At 32.7% G+C, this 21,954-nt stretch overlaps 1 protein-coding gene across 1 annotated transcript in view; it reads right to left on the reverse strand.

Annotated features, from left to right (window-relative positions):
• MIPOL1 (mirror-image polydactyly 1) overlaps positions 1-21,954 on the reverse strand; it is a 311,611-nt gene that overhangs the window by 229,301 nt on the left and 60,356 nt on the right. Inside the window, exons 4-6 of the mRNA XM_032871240.1 lie at positions 11,650-11,869; positions 9,910-10,045; positions 8,455-8,560 (exon numbers count right to left, since the gene is read on the reverse strand). Coding sequence (XP_032727131.1) covers positions 8,455-8,560; positions 9,910-10,045; positions 11,650-11,869 — 462 coding nt within the window. The remainder of the gene's footprint in view (positions 1-8,454; positions 8,561-9,909; positions 10,046-11,649; positions 11,870-21,954) is intronic.

The raw sequence follows: 21,954 nt of genomic DNA on the forward strand, positions 1-21,954 counted from the left end.
GGCTCACTGTAAAAATATAGAAGACAGAAATAAGTTACATAATCTTATAACTTTCTGTGTATACTTAAACAGAATATGTTCCTATATTCTTTAGTATTATTTATAAATATGAAATAGTACCTGGGATTTTATCATTTAGACATGCCATATTTGATAGAACTAAGATGCTCCTAGTATTAGATTTTACACTGTTCTCACTTATTCACTATATAAATAATACTGTAATGAACATCTTTGTACAGAAATTTCTATGTATATACACAGCTAAATACTGAGGAAAATTCCGAGAAGTATGGTTACTGCATTAAATAGCAGCTTCTTAGGCTCTTAACATACACTTTCCAATTTTCCTCTGTAAAGTTGCTAATACATTTATACTTATCAACAGTATAGAAACTGTTAAAAATTCATTAGAAAAATATTCAAGTAAGTTTTATTAGCAAAATTATAAAATAAGAATTTTTTTTGCAAAACACTGAATTATTATATACATGTACTTAGTGCAGAAAACTCAGAGTATGTAAGAATACTTTCTAAGAATATCCTATTTACAATTAAACATTAAATATATCTGATACTAGAGCTAAAATTGTTAATGTGAAAGAGATAAGCTTATTCCAGAAGTATTAAAACCATAATCAATTATTTTATGTACTTTTGAAATACAATTTTAAGAGGTACTTACTTCCTGCATAGAATATCTACTTTAAATTTTAATTAAATACCAATATGAAAATTCTATAAAATATAACTGCTGGAGCCCCTGGGTGGCTCAGTCATTAAGCGTCTGCCTTCGGCTCGGGTCATGATCCCAGGGTCCTGGGATTGGCCCCATATCTGGCTCCCTGCTCGGCAGGAGGCCTGCTTCTACCTCTCCCATCCCCCCTGCTTGTGTTCCTTTCTTGCTGTGTCTCTGTCTGTCAAATAAATAAATAAAATCTTTAAAAATATATATATCTATATCTGCTACCTAAGTTCTTCCAAGACCATTTCCTCTTCAGAATTATCTAAACATATAGAAGAAGTCTTAAGAATCATTTTCTGAAAATTTTTATTATTCTAATTAGATGAGATGCTCTCAACTGCTTGACACCACGGTAAATTTCATAGTATACTAGACCTAATTAAATATTTCAATTGTTGGTCACTGTTATGCATAATGCTTTCTTTGTTCACCCAATGTTTATTTCGTTTTTTCTAGAAAAGTACAAACTTTCCTAGGAATAGAGCTTACAAAATTGGCCATACTCTACCCTCAAGCATTATTTCACTTGGCACTCATCATAATCCTGATTCACAACCAAAGGATTCCACAGCCAAAGATAATAATATAATGAACACTCTATCAATCAGTATTTCTAATCGCTATATTTCACAGAATTGGGCTTTTTGTTTTTATCTGAAACATTTGGTCATATTTTTGAAATCCCTTTTCCTTCCAAACTAAAAGATGATATGGATATGAAAAAATTGATGTAGGGGCACCTGCGCGGCTCAGATGATTAAGCCTCTACCTTTGGCTCATGTCATGATCTCCAGGTCCTGGGATCAAGCCCCATGTTGGGCTCCCAGCTCAGTGGGGAGTCTCCATCTCCTTCTTCCTCTGCCTCTCTCCCTGCTTGTGCTCTCTCTGTCTCAGTCTCTCTCTCTCTCAAATAAATAAAATCTTAGAACAAAACTGATATATATGAATTGCTCCATTATAATACAGGTTAATACATCTCAGTATTAAAAGCTATCACATTTTAATAATGCCCATTATATACACAGAAAAATAGTATTCTAACATGTACTTTTTTAAAGTACATATTATATTATCTTCCTTTGATATATAAAACTAACTCTTGCTCTTAATCATTAGATGGTCAATATCATCTGAATTATGGTATACAGTAATGAATACTTTTTATGAAAAGAGAATAATGTAAATGTTTTCTATGACACAACTTCTATTTTTCAATGTTAATTGGCTGTAATGTCTTAATGTACTTGCTATAATGGTTACATATCTATACTTTTAACATTTACATGTTAACCTAGAAAAACTTAAGTTGCAAGTTTCACAGATTCTATGTTCTAATGCTTTGGGCAATTACAATTAAACTCCTCTCCTTCCTACCAAAAACAAATGAACACTCTCTGTAATAAGAAGAGCTTGACAATATTTTATTTTTAATTTATAAAATATCAGTCTAAATTTGGGTACAGAGAAAAGAATCTATATTTAAAGAGATAAGCTGTAAAAAGCAGATTAAATGCTTGCAGAATCAGTACAGCAAGATAAGCAAATTATGTAGCCATTGAATTATATGTAAAATGTAACTAAGACAGATAGATGGATGGAGAGAGAGAGACAGAGAGAGAAAGAGAGAGATTTATAAACACAAGACTTAGGAACTAAGGCGTTCTTTTGGCTAAAACCCAATATTGGCCTTATTTCAGTTTAATTGGAAGAGGATCTCAAATTCATCTTCTCCATGAGATATCAGGAACCTGGATTTCTCTTCGTACCAAAGGTTAATAAGAAATGTGTCTGCAAAAGTCAAACAGCATTAAATACCAAAAACTGATTATTATTCTACAGGAGTTGTTCTGTCATTCATAATCTCTCCATGCTCCAACCTTCCACAGCTAATCTTTAATGGATGACAAGCAAGAAAGAAAAATAACTAACATATAAAGCAGACTCTAAAGTGAGCATTTTAGAAATAGAAAAAATAAGGCTTTTAAAGAAATATATTTTAAATATCACAAAATTACATAAAAAACTAAATATTCTTATATATAAAATTTAAACATCATCTGTATACTGTAAATGGAATACAGTAATAAAAATTAAGAGACATTACACTACATAATGCCCACTGAACCTATTTAGGAAAACTGAAAGATTTAACTGAACAAGCTATTTATAAACTTATAACTACATTGCTGATCTAAGAGTAAATTAATGGTTGCAACAGGCCAGGCAATACTATCTGTCACTGTCAAACTCAAAACAAATTTTGAAGTATTTGTGGTCTAAATATTCTATTTAGATGAAAAGAAATAGAAAAAAAAACAGAGAGTCAATATTTCTGCTGTGCTTCTCTAAAATATCCCCTAGTATTTAAAGGTCATATATGTCAATAATTTTCAAATACTCTTATCCACATGTACAATTTAGTGAGTTAAACACAATAAAAAGTCCTAAATAGCTCCAATGAGCTAAATTTTTCCCAGTGTTAATAGATAGGGAATGACGTGGTCATTTCAGCTTTTGCTAAGTAAATAAGACTCACTTACTATATATTTTTCCTTTATTTTCTTTTTTTTTTAAAGATTTTATTTATTTATTTGACAGACAGGGATCACAAGTAGGCAGAGAGGCAGCAGAGAGAGGCGGGGGAAGCAGGCTCCCCACCGAGCAGAGAGCACAATACGGGGCTCTATCCCAGGCCCCTGAGCCGAAGGCAAAGGGTTTAACCCACTGAGCCACCCAGGTGTCCTTTTTTCCTTTATTTTTTTTTTCGTAAAGATTAAAAAAACAATTTTCATATTCTCAAACTTTTTAAGTAAGGTTAAATCTTAAAATCAAGGGAAATTTGAAAACCGTGGGGATACATGAAATAAAAATACTTGATAAATTAAAAAAAAGAAGTATTTATCAATCCTTTGAGAAACAAAACCATATATAAATAGTTGTAAGTATATAAGTAACTACTTATATAACTACCTATATAACCATTTAAGTAACAACTTATATTGGGTACACTTTGAACATATCCCCTATTAAATCAAGGAGTCTTGAGAAAACAAGATGATGACATCATCATCTTATCTACTGAGTGCCCTCTATGGGTTAAATGCTTCATAAACATCATCTCACTTAAATGTCACAGTAACCTACAAAATAAGTTTTAACCAAAGCTTAGAGAGGCTGTCACTTACACATGATAAGTGGTAAAAAGATTTGAACAAAGGTCTGAATCCAAAGTCTGAACAATTAACCACTACCTATTTCAATAGTGTATTATGAGGGAAAAGTGATTGCAATCTAAAAGAAATCTCTGAAATCCCAAATCTTTCTTATTTGGAGGGCTTAACACAATGCCTCGAACATAATGACCCTTCAATAAATATTTCTTGCTTGATTTTTAAAGAAGTTAGTTTAGTTCCTATAGAGTGCCTAATAAAAATAGTAATGATGGTAATGGTGATATCAAAAAAGAAGAGGAGGGTAAAAGGGTCAACCATTTGAGATTTTATCACAATAGAGGAAAACAACTGAGTTTCAAACCCTCCTGGGATTACATCAGAATGACAGTATTCACATTATGTAAAACCAACAGGGAAGTAAAGGAAACAGGCTTAACACTATTTTAACAGTTTGCCTGAAAGTTTATTATAGGTATACATTAGATTAAAGCCCAAATCATTTGTATCCCATTTCTTTTATTTTGGATTTACATTGAAGTAAAATGCATTTTAATTAAAAGCCACAGAACAAAAATCTTTTCAGGACTTCTTTTTTTTCCTTTATTTTATTTTATTTATTTTTTTCTATTATAAATTTTTTCATTTTATTTTCTTTTCAGTGTTCCAGAATTCATTGTTTATGCACCACACCCAGTGCTCCAATAATTTCTGATTATTACTAAAGATTGAAGAATTTTATAAAGATAGAAATAACCAGAATTACTATTAGTTACAACTTACTGAGTACCAGTTATATATTAGGTGCTTTTATAAATGATCTATAATCCTTAAAATTATCTGGTAAATTAGTTAACATTTACATCTTACATGGGAGAAAGTAAACCTGATGAAGCTAGTAAGTAACTTGCCCAAAGGCACAAAACTGGTATTAAGTATCAAAGCTGTGATTTGAACCTCGGTCAATTTGATTCCAAGGCTTTTGGATTTCCCATTATTTCAATGTGTCTTACAGAAAACTGGGCACCTTGTTTTATGTGGTTTTGACTATACCAGATTTTTTTTTTTTTTAAAGACTTTATCTGTCAGGGAGAGAGAGAGAGTACAAGCTGGGGAGCAGCAGGCAGAGGGAGAAGTAGGCTTCCCACTGAGCAGAGAGCCCAATGTGACACTCAATCCCAGCACCCTGGGATCATGACCTGAGCCAAAGGCAGATGCTTAACCGCTTAACTGACCAAGCCACCCCAAGCATCCTGACAACACCAGATTCGTATTCTTATATTCAATCAGGTGAGAAGAAAAGATGGACTAATATATACATAAGTTATATAATACACATACAGACAAAAACAAATGAGAAAATCTGAAAGACAACAAAAATGGCATAGGTAAAATGACAAGATTTGATCACAGCTATATTAGATTTCATAAAACTTTGGTTTATGTGGTCTTTACATATCAAACCTATCACAGGAGTCATTTTTAGATTAGAAAGCAAGCAACTTTTTTTAAAAAATCACATCTTTAGTGATTAGTAATACTAATCTCTAATCATAGTAGTACTACTAAATCTAATCCACAATCATTCTAGAAAACCTGAAAGGGCGGAAAACTTAGTTGAAACATTAATATATCCATTAATACTACCAAAATTTGCCTTTTGTTTCATATAACGCACATGTATGGATATATTTAACAAAATTATAGTTTTCCCCTACTTTTCACTTAATGTTGTCATGAAGATTTTCTCATTGTACCAATTATTCAGAAATGGTTTTTAGTTACTGCATGATGTCTGACAGCATAAACATATCTTAATTTATTTAACCATTCTCTTAGTGTTTGATTTTAACTTTTGGCTATCATAACTAATACTGATATGAATATTCTTATATAGAAATGGCTCCTAATTCCTTTGAGTACCTCATACATTAATTAGTATCTTATTTGAAAAAAATCTATGAACATACATTTTGTATCTTATTTACAATTTCCAATGTTTAGTTTAGAGATTTTTTTTTTAAAGGTTTTATTTATTTATTTGACAGAGAGAGAGAGATCACAAGTAGGCAGAGAGACAGGCAGAGAGAGGGGGAGAAGCAGCTTCCCTGCTGAGCAGACAGCTGATGCAGGGCTCGATCCCAGGACCCTGAGATCATGACCCGAGCTGAAGGCAGAGGCTTTAACTCACTGAGCCACCCAGGCGCCCCAGTTTAGAGATGTTTTTGCATGAATTTCTTTTTATGTGGGATATCTTCATTTTTTTAAACATTTATATTCTGCTTAAGTACATTATAATACATAAATGGGGTACATATTTATAATATACTTAACTAAGTACACTTTTTATTTTGAATATAAAAATGAGCAAATGATAGAAGCAAACATTACTATTTATGTGGATTTCTTTGTTCTTGTTATGTGGATTATTATCCTTCCATATGATACTAAATAAAACATTTTTCACATGTAATCATATTCCTATAATGTCCCTCTTTCTATTAAGGTACTGACATAGTTGTTTTTGTTACTGTGTTTTGCTTTTTGACTACACTTATAACCAGTCAGGTAGGAAATAAGCTATTTAAGACTGTATGTATGAAAAAATATGAAAGAATCATGAGTCTATCAAGAATCACTTAATGAATTTCTTGTAGTTTCAAACCAATGGATTTCTTAAGCAATTCAGTTTTTTAAAAAAATTTCACATATTACAATGATTCTCTCTAATGTCATAAGTAAAATATCTTTAATCTTTTTTAAAAGGTAGAACTGAAACATTTAAAAGATACACACTGAAAATTTGTACTTTCAAAAAACTTCAGAGGATTTTCATTTTTGTAACTAAGAGTTTGGATGTATCTCTTTTAACTAGATTGCTTTGTTCCAGAAAAACTATATAGCACTGCTATTTTCATCAACTTAGGAGGCTGCAAAAAAATACTAAACATTTTCAAACATTTACTAAAATAATATTGTATAATTAATGAGAAATATGTAATTAACAAGAATCATAAAGCAATCAAATTCTTTCCAATTTATGTATGCATGATTCATACTATTTAGTCAAACGGAAGTCTTAAATATATATAAATAAGTAAATATTTGAGGTAGAGGATTAGCTATATCATACAGTAGTTTTAAGAGTAGATAACACTGTTTAATGACTTTTCCCCTCCAACACATAAATGATCTATGCAGACATAACAATCCATGCTTTTCACCAGTGAAATGACCTAACTGGCCTAAATCTTATCGAATTACTCCTATAAGACGCATGCAAAGTCTTATTATGACACAAACACCTTCAAACAAATGTACTTCTTATAATACCTTTTTAGCAGTTAGTATATACATATTTGATTATAAAAAAAACCAGGACACTTCCAAATTATTCCAAATTTATATCTGAATTATTCATTTTAATATATGTTCAATTTTCCTTAAAATATATTAGCCTCATATTTCTCTACTAAATAAGAAACAAAACATCCATGGGCCTTGAACACTAACTGAAAAGCAACCATTTGTTATTTTAGCTCGAGTATTTATTTATGGTAATTTTGGTTCTATTTTCATAGTGATGTTTAGCTGTATTTTGCATAGTGATATTCTAAAGACAGGCTCTACCAGTGAATGTCTCTGACCTAAGATACCAGAATTCTTCCATATATGCAACCAGCTTAATGTAGCTCATAAAATATGATTATAGCTTCAAACTAATCACAAAATACAATTTTTCTTAAAATCATTCCAATTGATACAAAAACACTAAAATAAATAACCTTTAAAATGCCTCTGCATGTTAATTTCTATTATACTGTGAGATTTCTATGCTTAACATAAAACAGTGTGAGGAAGAGAATAACAGACTATTGACAATCATCTGATCTGATCTGTAATATATCACAGATACATTAAAAAAAATTTCTCCTTGCAAATACCTGTGAGTAAAGATAGACTCCAAAACATATTTAAGGCAGTCATTTATAATCTTAAACTCTGGCAACCTTTCATTTTAATCTTCTCAGTGAAAATACTAACTCCATCATCATCCACATCATCAGATGAAAATTTATTAATTGCACAAAACAGATTTTTGAATCAAATGTAGGTTTCCATTGGTAATGAATATATGACTATCTTCACACAGAACAGAAGTATTTCCTCTCAACGAGCTAAAACAATAAGCGGTATTTGAACTGCTGGTTGAAAGGTAGAGGCACTGGTAATCATTATTTCCCCTTGTTTGTTCAGGCCCTTCCAACAAAACAAACAACCTTTTTGTGATTGGATTGACATGGTGTTAACAATGCATTTAATGCCCAAATCAGTATGAATACAGGTAAAGCTCTCACTAATACCAGTACCAGGATGTTAAAGCCACCTATTTTCTATGCAGCCAAAAAAAAAAAAAAAAAGACAGAGCCTCCCCTCCTTTGACAAATAAGCTAGTATGCTAGTATTCACCAAAGCCACCTCATATAATAACCTTGTGTATGATTCCTAAGACTGTATGTTAATAACCATCTACTATACCTGCTGTCTTTTCAGCAATATGAGCTTCTGTTGCTTTCTCCTGGAGTTCCAGCTTAAGCTTTAGTTTTCTCTGTTCCTTATCTTCTTTAGTCAATTTTTCTTGAAGCTGAAACACATTGAAAAAACACAGATTCTTATTTGATAAATTTCCTGCAGAAATATAATTAATCCCAAAGTAGAAATTATTTTATTCTAAGCCCTTCTATATCACATGTAATTGCCTAAATACATAACTCCGGGGGGGGGGGGAGGGAACCCCATAATACTTAAAATTTTAAGACATTTCATAAAGTAATAATTACCTCTAATGATATAGAAATTATAAAAACATTTTGATATACCCTTAATTTGTATGTGTGTGTACAGGCCAATGAAATTAAAGAAGGAATGACATAATTATTAAAAATAACTATTGCAAAAAGCAATCTGATCTGTTCTTTTGTCTTAAAGCAAAAGACTTGGAAGGCACTATCCTAATAAAATAATGGACAGCACAGTTTTACAGCTTCTCTTAGTAATTCTAATATTTTGAAACAAAATTAATTAAGATAATAATCTTAATATGTGAAACAAATCTCCTTTGAGAATGCTCTCGCATCATATTCCATTTAAATTGGCACTGGTACCTGATTTATAACTGGCATATAATAAATAATTGCTAAATGAAAATACAGAAAATATCTATTTTCATACAGAACCCCTCAACTGTTTTTTGTTTTTTGTTTTTAATTCCTCCCTTGCTTTTGTCATTTGTGCTCTTTTCTGTCAGGCATGATCAATATTCCTAACATCGCACTTCAGTATGATTAGGTCAAAAAACTAGAATATTAAAATCAGAAAGGTATGTAGAGGTATGCAGAGGTTAAAAAAAACAGAAAGCATAAAATATGAACATTATTTAATAACATTATTTAAAGCTCAAAGAAATGTAACTAGAAAGAGTCCGGAAAGATAAAACATGACATGACAAATTGGATTGGACAAATACAATGGTACATAACAACACAAGGAACATGAAAATATTGCCAAGCCTTATGACTTTAAATTACATATATTATTGAAATAAAATATAGGACATCGATACTAATAAAAAAAGAAAAAGAAAGTTAAGTAACACAAAATCAGTACATTGTATTTCTCACTTTCCATAATACTGAAGTAAACTTTTACTACAATAAAACTTGAATCTTCTTTTTAGGAACCTACTTCAGGTACCATAGTTTCATGAAAAAGGAAGTGATATCACAGGCCAGCCAGGGAGGAAATTAAAGAAATTGCTTTTCATAGCCACTGTCTCAGTCATACTCTGATGCCATGGTATGGCAACAATATAGAGCTATACCATTAAAGGATGAAAGTACAGCATGAAACTGAATTATGATGGTCAACAAAGCAAACTTAGAAGGTCAATGGCAAAATGCACACTGTACAATTATCAGACTTTCTATATTGTACCTTTTTATTGCTCGCTCTGAGAATGTCCAATTCTTTTAGAAGAAATGCTATTTTCTTCTCTTCATCTAAGTCTGAAGTAGCTTGACAAGGGATCATACATTCACACTGCAAATCATTTTCTCTATGTTCCATAATGCTGTAATTAAAAAAACCTGTTAAACAATATATACATATGATTTCTACTATACAGAATCTATAAATTTTAGAATGCGAATGAGGGAGACAAATTTAACAAAAAATAAGTAAAGTTACTTAATTTTAAATTTCTCTTGTTATGCACTGTTAAGACAATACTATGGATCAAAAAGAATAAATACATCAATTTTACAGAGGTTCTAATTTATCAACTAAGAGAACTAAATCTGTGGAAAGCATTTAGTAACTTCTACAGAGATTCATGGTTCAGTACACTTAAAGAATTCAGGTTTTAAGGGTTGTGAATAATTCAATTTAGACTTTTGGTCAGGATTCTAGAAACATATCTCACTTTTTGGAAAATGAGAACAACATTCATACTTTTTTTCAATTCGGTTGACAGAATATCGTTTTTTGATTATTAAACTCAAAACAAATTAAAAATGAAAACCTATTCCTGTGACATTTAATGGTAATTTTTTTTGACATTTTGTATGCTATTTGAGAACAATATCAACTTGTTAGCATGTAGTATAAAGAAGGGAAGGGAAAAGAGATGGATCATTTTTGAAGGCATCATATTAAAGTTGTAAACATAGGTAAATCTTAGAGTTTCTAAGAAGTTAATCAGGTCTGGGACAGTCACTGCAGCTCTACCTACCATGTATTTCTTCTGTTGCAATTACATTAGGTATTTCATACTGAGGTTTTAGCCCAATCTCTACTATTTGTCCCATGTGGTTAAAAAATGTTTATCACTTCTTCATTCATCCCTACTCTTATCCCCCAAAAGTAAATTCGAAATCTGCCCTTTAGTAATGATATAACTATTTGCCAAGAAGTAGGAACACGTTAATACATACATAAATTATATATTAATGTTCATTAATATAACTACTAAATAATTTTTAAATAATCATTTTACTTATTTAGCTGTTCTTATGCAAAACTATTAAAATATGTAAGATTTTGTTTGGACTAAATATATAAGTGTCATTGAAATTTTTACAATTCTGCAGTATTTTCAAAATATAAGACTAATTATCAAAATACTTTAATCCATAGAGCTAAAAGTCACAGGTGTCACAAAATCAAATCTCTTCCTGGGATAAGTAGGTAAGGTCAATGTTAAAAGCTGCAGAAAAGAAAATAATAAGGAAGACAAATGGGAGACAGTACAAGGCCTTTCCAGAAGCATTCAAATTCACTTAAACAATAAATCATGCTAACCAAAACCAAAACATACCTTTGAGCTTATTTTGTCCTAGAACTGCCAGTTTAGGGCTCTGATGAATAATTTCCCTTTTGTGTCACCTTAACAGTTATTTCCAGATCCAAAATGAAAGGACACAGGCAATAATATTCAACTTTGCCTTCATTAAAACTCACCTTGTGTTTTTTCAATTAGCAAGCCACACACACTATACCCATGTAAAGAAAACAGTAGAAAACTCCAGTAGGTTGCCCAAATTCCAGTAAGTTAATGATATGTCCAATTTAGCCCAAGCCAAAAAAGAAAGGGAGAGATGAATGGAGGAAGGAGGAAGGGAAGAAGAAAGAGTTCTCTCAATCTTATTTCCTAAATTTAAGTCTGCCAGCACTCACTTGGATTTTTTAGTAGTGCAGTCAGCTGTCTCATCACCTGGATAAGGGAAATTCCTTGATCTCTGCCCTGGCAGTTCTGTGTCCTCATGGGTGTCTTCATTGACTAATTCATTGGATTTCTGATGCATGCCTTCCTTGGAATTCACAGTTGGTAGTTCATCTGACTCTGTACTTTTATTTCTCCCTGCAGTCTTTTGTTCAAGATAACTATGGGCTATCTCTGTATTTAAAACAAAACAAAAACAAATATGTGAAATGAATGCCATAGCTACATATTAAATCATTCAAATGAAAGCTTTTGTGGAAATAGGTGCTCTCATAGCTTTAAACATGTACTTACTATTCTTACTCCTACCGTAATCAGCTAAGCATGTACAGTATAGTTTTTCCACTTCTGGTAGGTACTCAGGGCAATGGTTTACAACCTTGACTGCAGGTTGAATTAACCTGAGGAGTTTCTGGAAATTCTTAGTCCAGAACACATCTTACACTAATTAAATCAAGATCTGTCAGAGTGTCCAAATAACTCCAGCATAAAATTAAAGCTGAGAAACACAGGTGTAGGGACATTATTTTCTAGATGTATTTTCTAGATTCCAAAAAATAGGATGCAATAAGTTGATGATTATAGGGAAGTGATAATGTGCATGCAACTCCTATCAGACCGCCTGGGTTAGAATCTCAGCTTTGCCAAGGGCATAACTTTGGTCAAGTTACTCACCCATCCAAGCCCAAGTTTCTTTTTTGTAAAATGAGAATATAATAGCACTTTTGCTTGAGTTATTTTGATGATCAACTGGGTTAATACATGCAAAGTACTAGGCCTAGTGTTTGGCACATCAGTAAATGTTAGCTATTATTTTTATCATCAAAATATTAAAATTAACACAATATAGGCATTATTTTTAACTCCCATTTTTATCAGATATATATTATACATTAGAAAATCTATTTTGTAAAGCCTGGCTATCTCATAAAAGTTATTTTAAGCTGTAACTAATAAATAATAGCTATTTCAAAGGAAAAGTGTATCTGATGATTTAGTGAAATTTTTGGAAGTAAATGACACACACACACACAAGTACCTAAAATAAACTCCTTTACCAGTAAATCACACCAACAGACAAATACTGATTGTAACAAATACTTTATTATTTCCAGCATCAATAATGGTTGAACTTTAAAAAGCAGGTGAATCTCACCTGTTTGTTGATGATGCCTTTTCCAACCTGTCAAACTTAAAATCCTTTTAAGAAGAAAAGCAGAGGACAGTAGGGTTGTTTGTTTCTTTTTGTTTTTGTTTTTTAGATTACTTATTTATTTGACAGACAAAGATCACAAGTAGGCAGAGAGGCAGGCGGAGAGAGAGAGGGGGAAGCAGGCTTCCCGCTGAGCAGAGAGCCCAATGTGGGGTTTGATCCCAGGACCCTGGGATCATGACCGGAGCTGAAGGCAGAGGCTTTAACCCACTGAGCCACCCTGGTGCCTCGAGGACAGTAGTTTTAGAATAAAAACAAAATACAGGCACTTATAAATAAGCGATCTTTCACAAAGTATTCATCCCTTAAGGAGAAATTCTTTGCCTGTAGATATGCTAAAATTAGGTGTGACCAGTTATAAACTCCAATTCCTGGACATGATCATGGTGGCTGAAGCTAAATCAAAAATTACTTGTTTTTAGTAAATTCCTCTCAATTTCATTTTGTTTGAGTAAACAAATAGGGAGAATGTGCTATCATAATTATATAGTGTAAGCTATGAAATTTCAACATCATATTGTTTTGGTTTAAAATCTAACAATTCCAGGTATCTGAAGATTATTTGTTGGTTTTTGACATTTCAAAATGCTTACATTGTGTGCTTCAGAGATTCATCATGCTACTTTTTTTTTAAAAAAAGATTTTATTTCTATTTATTTATTTGACAAAGAGAGTAAGAGAGCACAAGCAGGGGGAGCAGAGAGGGAGTGAAAAGCAGACTCCCTGCTGAGCAGAGAGCCCTATGTGGATTCATCTGAGGACCCTGGGATCATGACCTGAGCTGAAGGCCGACGTTTAACCATCTGAGACACCCAGGCGCCCATCATGCTACTTTTCTAGAAGAGGCTGGTAGAATGGAACCTCCAAAATCTAAATTAGGGAATTTTATAAATGGACATTAAAGAATACCACTATATCATCAATAAACCATGCTTTCTAACACTACCATGTAACTTTAAAGGTATGGTTGACCCTTCAACACATGGCTCTGAACTGCACAGTTCCACTTACCCATGAATTTTTTTTCAGTTAAGTACAGTAGAGTACTGTAAAGGTATTTTCTCTTGTGATTTTCTTAGCAACATTTTCTTTCCCTAGCTTACTTTATTCTAAGAATGCATATAACATGCAAAATACATGTTAATCGACTATATTACTGGTAAGGCTTCTCCGCTATTTAGTAGTTATATTTTGAGGGAGTCAACAGTTATATGTGAATTTTTGACCTAGGGTTGATGTCCCTAACTCCCAGATTGTTCAAGGATCAATCGTAACTAAAGTATAAGAGAATTAAAAGTAGTTACTGATAGCAATATCAAAATAACAAAACTTGTGCCCAGGAATATATCAGAAAGTTACTATTAAGGCCTATATTATTATCCAGTTTATGAGGTACAAAGATTCCCCAAAAGGTAAAAACATGAGCCATGGAGCACTTGCAGCTATGAAAAGTCCCCAGTGTTTTATGACAATACCATACCAACTGCTTCAGAATCTTAAGTCTTGACTCTCTGATCTGTTTTCCATCACGTACATTACCATTATCTTACCACTACATACATCTTGTCCTATATTTTTACCTCTGTATTTCTGGGTCTAGTTCAGAATCTTTCTGCTTTCAGTTTTTTATTTCGAACCTCCTAGTGTTTACTTTACTCCATCCCTGGTATCTATACTTGCTATCTGTTTACTATATTTATAGCACTCTTCCTTACTTCAGCTTATCGGATGTCAAGTTTTAAGATCTGCTGAGCTCTTGGTAAATCAGTGCCTTTTCACCTGGAACTGTCCAATCTTCCTCAAACTCAGAGCAGATGTGTGACCTTACCAATAAAAGGACTCTTTACAGATCCCTCCTGGATTATAGTAATTGTAATCCCTTACAGTATTATTGAAATAAACTCAGCAAGTCCTAATGTACTTCTGGATTTGAAGTCTAAATGTTTGATATTTTTGAAGAACCCCATACTGTGTGACTTGGCTCTGATTAATTCTAGATCTTTCTAATCTTGCTCTGTACTAAAAGCTTTTAGATTCCCAACTGTAACTGTTTACATTTGGAGCCTCCTCTGCAAATTAGTATATATACTATTCTACTAAGAATTTCATTTTACTTTAAGGTAACAAGGCTGATTCATAAAATTTTCCTTTCGTCTATGTTTTTGACCAACTATCATAGTAAATGTTGCTTAAATTCTCTCTCAATGCTTTTCTACTCCACCATGTTGCATTATCCTATATCAAAATTCAACCTCTGTATAGAAAATTTGACCCCTCTAATTAATCTATTTATTCATTAATTTAATAATCCATGGAAAACCTCCAATGTGATATGCTGGATGAAAGTACTGGGAAAAACAAAGACAAGTGGGAAATGACTCTCCCTTCAAGGACTCTATAGTATAGTGAGGAAGGCAAACTGGTCTAATGATTTGAATACAATATAAAAGGACTATACTAGAGCTATAGAGACCAAATATAAGACATGCTAGACATAGTGATGCTCAACTAGAAGACTCTGGGAAGATTTCACAAAGACATTTGTTATAATAAAAGACAAGTAGGGATGTGGAAAGCAATCAACCACCAAAGGGTTCGAGTTAGATGATATAAAGAAAAAGTTGACAGACTGTAAGAATAAGAGAACAGGGAAAAAAAAAAAAAGCATGGGTACAGAGAAGGAATAGCTTTTGGAAAAACAAAACATTTCTTGTATGTCTTTTCTTGCAATGACAAGATGTTATAGTGAGGGAGTAAAAATTTCTAAAGATGTGGCTCATCTGGGAATGGATTAATGAAACAGATTGATGGTGAAGGTACTTGGAGAAGAAAAAAATCAAGGAATCAAGGTAATAAAAGTGTCACCTATTAAGACATGGAAATCATTCAGAAAAAAAGGCAAGAAAAGAAAGGAGAAATGAAAGTCCAGACTTCACTGACTGCATGAACATGCTGAAGACAGAGACAGGTGAGAGAGCTGATAGGAACTGATTGTAGGTAAGTAATTTTTTTTTTAATCTATTTACTTTGAAATAATTTCAGTCTTATAAAAAAGTTGCTAAAACAGTACAAAGAATTCCTATATACTGGACGAAGCCACCCAGATTCTCCAGATGTTAACATTTTACCACATTTGCTTTATTATTCATTCTCTCCAAATCTACCTACCTGCCTATCTACACATGTACTTTTTTCCATAACACTTGAGAGTAACTTACAGGCATGATGTACTTTTGACTTTTCAAGTCAGATTTTAAGAAACTGCTATACCATATTGCATTTTGCCAAGTTTTCTTTACCTTTTTCAAAGCCTGACTTAAATTCAGTTTCTGAGTTAGTATTGTCTCCAATCAAGAAAAGATGATAGCACTTAATGACTGTACCTCAGTCTTCAGTTGTCTTCCCTAAACTCTCCAGCCCAGAAGAAAGACCATTCATTAAGAGGTGATAAGGGGGTGACGCTACTAAAAGCTTCAGTTGAGCTATTCGGATTGCCCCATCACCTGAGGGTGATGCATAGAAAGGCACTGCATATAGAAATATAAGTATCTAAGGCAATACAGTGCAACAAAAAGGGAAGTTATAGGTCTGTTTTGCACAACAGTCAATTAGAAAGATAAATGTTTAAAAGAAAAAACATATTCACTTCTGATTCAAACTCTTATCTCTAGGCAGATGATAGATTAAAATTATCCTGTAATTCCTCTCTTCCACATGGTTTAAAATGGAAACTCTATAACCTTCTTTAGTAATCTGCTTCAGTGTTTAATCAATGTCCTTGTTAACTGTTCCATCGTTATGATGAACATAATTAATACTATTTAAATACATTTCTCCATATGGACTTAGAGAATAAATTATCAATCTCTTCTTCATATTTCATAAGATGATGAAGTCTTTCTTTCCTAAGAGTTAAGTGATAGGGAATTTTTATAACTACTATCAATTCCTTTATTTACTTTATTTGCTCTTCTGTGAGCACACTATATTACTGGACATGAGAATATGACTACTTCAAACCAAATATATTTCCTAATTTTTGCTATTAATATCACTACCATATAAACTTATGCTATGGCCATTTGAAAATTATGTTACAGAGGATTACTACTAGGTATTCCCCAAATTGCTATTGTTTGTTAGAGACAGTTTATTCATCTGGGCAAAATGGGTGGATTTCATAAAGATTTGGGGGGATTGTTAATACTTAATACATGTGCCTCGGCGACCTGCAACATATGTTTGAAGACCTTGTGTCACTCCAGTGACTTTCATGCTGTTTCCAATGGATGATTTTCACGATCTAACAAATTCTCTTTATTTCTGGAGTATCAGTACTGTCAACTCTCTCAATGCTAGCATTGCTATTAAATTCTCAATTCCTTAGTCTAAAAAAATTGACAATATTATACCATTTCCTACCCTAGGAAAGAAATCTCTAAGATCCCCCTTGAGTTCAATTCTGCAGACAACTGTACATTAGTTAATGTATAATACACTCAGTTAAACTGATGCTACTCAACAAATCATGACTCATGGCCAAAAATAACTGTTATTTCCCAACTACTACACAGAAGGGAGGAGGTGGCTAGAATCAAATAGGGATTCTTAAAGGCTGGGAAATTCTGTTCTGTCTGGCTTTGTAAATAGTTTGTGACAACTGGTATCTGTGTAAACGGATTTGATGGTCCCCTGGGGGGGTCAATACTGTTTACAGAGCTGTTTCTTCAGAGTGGTTGAGCTAGAATTGTCTCTAGGGATCCTACCAGGGTTACTCAGAATAGCAACATGCCAGCTACCTGAGAGCTCAGGGACAGAAAAGAAAAAAGGCAATAGAAATATTATAGGCAAGTATATTCAAATAAATGGATCTCTTGCACCTTCAGATGCAGATGCTACTTAGGGACATTTACACCTGACATGAACCATAAAGGAGGCAATCTGCTAATGTGCTCTCTGATGCTTGCTCACATAATTGGTCCCACTTCTTTAAACACTTTTTTTTTGGAGAGGACAGATGATTACTTATACTATAGCATGTGATTTTATAAATTTAAAAAGAACAAAAATCTCATGCTTTTCGCTTCTTTCTTCTGTATATTGTCCATTACCACCATATGTAACAACATCAAAATGACATGACACTTTTTTTGCTACTAAATAAGACTGTAAAATTGATGTAATGATGTAATCACTATGGCAGTCCCATATTTTAAACAAAAGATGTTGTCTTTTTTCAATGGTTAAGGATTTCTCTAAGTGAACATTAGTTTCAACATAATCAGAACAAAAGTATCAGTTAGTGGCTCCAAATAACTTCCACCAATCCCTTAAGTAAGTTAAATGTAGGTTATCTGTGTGTGTGTGTGTGTGTGTGTACAAATACTATTAATTTCCTTTACTAAATAATGCTGCTTCCTTTTTTATGCAGAGAAGGGTTAGTTTTCCACACAGATGCATACAAGCGCTTCCCCGCTCCCTGCCAAACATAAAAGAAAAAGACATCAGAAAATTGGGCCATATCAGAGTGGTCTCACCTACTATGAGTGCATACAAGAGAAAAGGTTAGACCTTCCAAGTAGAACACTGGTGTATTTAGATCTTCCAAGCAAAACCACAGTGCATGAGCTAAAGACCAACGGCGGGTTTGAATTCTGGCTCCACCACATGGCTGTATGACCTTTAGCAAATTACTTAACCTCATTAACTTCCCTACCAATAGAAGTATATAATAACAGCACCTATCTCAAAAGGTTGTTATAAGGGTTAAATTATTTAAATTATATAATCTCTTGGAAAAGTGTCAGCACAGAGTACACACTCAATAAATGTTAGCTATTATTATCTGCAAAATTCTGCTTGGCTAAAAGCAAAAGTCTTTTTTTTTTTAAGCAAAAGATTTTTAAATTAAAATACAAAAAGAATAAATAAACTATAATTTAAAATTTCTTATTAAAATATCCAAAGACATGGATATAAAAATAAATACAATGCTAGCTCATTCGATGAGAAATATACAATAAAGAGAAAATATTTAATGAGGTTAAAACTTGGTGTTAACACGTAATGATTTAATAAAGTACATATCAGATTATAAAACTAGTAAGTTACGGAAGTAATAGGACTTTGAAATTTAGAAATCCTGACACTAGGAAAAGATCCTGAAAGAAAATTCATTGTGCAGAAAGAAAATTTAACAGTATATTTCTGTAGATTCAATCCCATAGCAAGAAAATAAGAAATTTTGGGCGCCTGGGTGGCTCAGTGGGTTAAAGCCTCTGCCTTCAACTCAGATCATGATCCTAGGGTCCTGGGGTGGAGCCCCGCATCAGGCTCTCTGCTCAGCAGGGAGCCTGCTTCCTCCTCTCTCTCTCTCTGTCTGCCTCTCTGCCTACTTGTGATCTTTGTCTGTCAAATAAATGAATAAAATCCTTAAAAAAAAATAGTGGGTTAAACATACATTTAAGAAAAAATGAGAAATTTAAATAGCCTGTTTCTGCAACACAACTTAAGCATTCACTATATTGGCACAATATTAGATACAATCAGGACTATAGCTAGTAGCATAGGCAGTTATCCTTCAGAAATTCTAACTTGGGAGTCACAAGAAATTAGATAACTTCTGGATCTCTGGCTTAAAAAAGTGCAAATCTGTCAAACTGTATACTCTCTTGGGTTTTAATATAATTTGGCTTGAACAGCAATAAGAAGTAAAAAGAAGTATAACTTTCATTTTCATTGGTCTACATAAACACTGCCCACATCTCAAGTGCTCACAGCTACACACAACCAGTGGCTACCATGTTGGAAAGCACAGATATAAAGTCTTATATAGGTCTATTAAGTGTGTAATATATATAATGAGAAGTCAAAAACATATCAGGGGCAGAGGCAGAATATAGCTATTGGATTTTGAAGTAAGAGTTTACAAAGGTTTATAAAGTCGGAAAATCATGACACCTGCCAATATCACATAATTTATTCATTTGCACATGAAGGTTCAACATTCAAAATGAGCTACATCTTTTATATTCCTATATGTGGTTGCATATTTAGAATAACATATCAAAAAGAAGTGGTGAGGTTAAGGTTATTTCATCTTTGATTAAGACAACTGATGACTTAGTATATCATATTTCAAATTATCCACTGGCTGGCTATGAAAATTATTTTACTGGAATTTTGTTATTTTATTATGAAAAAGCTATTTTAAGTGGTGATATTATACCAAATTTTAAAAACTGTTTGTTTTATCAAGTTCAAATAGTCAAAAGCACATCAAAATTCATTCTATTGGGGAAGAGATCAGATTTCTGCATAAGAACTAAGTTCTATTACAATGTTTCAGATTCTAAATTTTAACATCCTTCACTGTATGAAAATCATGAACACAGTGTAATAGTGTAATCTCCTAAAGCTTAGGCTACCTAATTAACTTATGAACATATCACATAAATTAAAGCTCTGTAAAACTTGTATCATCTTATTGAAACCACTGCAAATACTATCTAGGTTGAAATAATTGTGAAAACTGTCCTAAAATTTTATTAACTAACACTAGTGGTCTTTATTCCTTTTTTGCCTCAGTGATAGAAATTATTTGGCTACCTACTATACGTTTCTAACCCTTTTGGTCTTTCTAAATTTGTGTTATAAGAATAATTTATATAAAGCAATAAAAAATATGAACGAACTAGGTTGTCTTAAATTTCCACAACTGCAAGTAAAATAGGTTTCATAATTACCTAGTTTTTGTTTGTTAAGTATGAACACATACCTACTGTCCATGAATTTAACAATTTCATAAAACACTTACGGATGCTAACTTTTCCAATAACCAAAGCAGATTTTCTTCACTTGTGCCTTTCATTTTATTTAAGAGCATTTTTAGACTTGAAAAACAAAATAGAAGAATCACCCGTCAGACACTAAGTGGAAATCACTGAAACACAATGTTAGTTCTAATGGATGGATGATTGTGTTTGGTCTTTTGAAACTTTGAAGTATAGGTAAGTCTTGATCACACAAATTAATAAATCCTAAAGCTGGAGTTAACAATAACCATTACACCCAAATTCTGCAGCTTAGCCCAGCCAATTTTTCAAAAGGTCAGGTTGTGAACTGGAGAAGATCAGGGAGGTCCACCGCATAGCTTTGTTGCCAGGCATCTCTCGTCTGGATTGTTGCAGGCGTTTATTAGTATTCGTCAGCAGACTCAACAGAGCAAACAAGAAATTCAAGCACGAATAATAAAATGAAATGCTGCTATATAACCCTTTGTCATTCAGCAAATATGGGACTTTTTAGCTACATTGTTCCTAAACCTGGGTTACTACTTTAATTTTTCTCCACAGTGCTGACTGAATGAGTATGCATGTGTGTTAAATGCAGAGCTCCCCTAACAACTGCAGGACTGCCATTTAATCTGTTGGTAGATGGACCATTTCCTGTGGGAACCCTAGCTATGATTTCCAGATCCACCAAATAAATCTCAGATTAAGATTCCAAATGAAACCTGCCTTTGGCAGATAAAAAATGTCAAGATGGATATAAACAGTAAAATTATAAATTATCTAGGTGTTGCATGACAAACCAATGTTCAATTTTTTTTGTTGACATGTGCCCAGATATCAAAACTATATGAGACATTCATCAAATGTCACACTTTCATAATATTGGAGGCATCATTAAAACTGTTTGACTAAGGACCTCAAAGTGTTTAAGCAGTAGCTCAAAAGTATATTTGTGCAAAGTAGAAGAATAAATTTACATATCAGCAGCAGCTCATAAGGGATGGGTAAATATTCTGTTTATCTCTCATTGTAATTCAGGTTACTTTAAATACAGGGTTTTAGGAAATCATTATACTCTATATGGCATCATTACATAACTTTCTATGCAAATGATATGTGTTTTATTCAAATTTACCATTTGTTTCTCCAGGAAAAAAAAAACAAAACAAAACAAAACCCAAAAGCATAAAAGGAAAAGGTAGGGGACTCCCATTTCATCAGTCAACCATGACTACTGTAGTAGTGCCCTGTTA

Source organism: Lontra canadensis, unplaced genomic scaffold (assembly GCF_010015895.1).
Source record: "Lontra canadensis isolate GAN:19392208 unplaced genomic scaffold, GSC_riverotter_1.0 scaffold42, whole genome shotgun sequence".
Lineage (NCBI taxonomy): Eukaryota > Metazoa > Chordata > Mammalia > Carnivora > Mustelidae > Lontra > Lontra canadensis.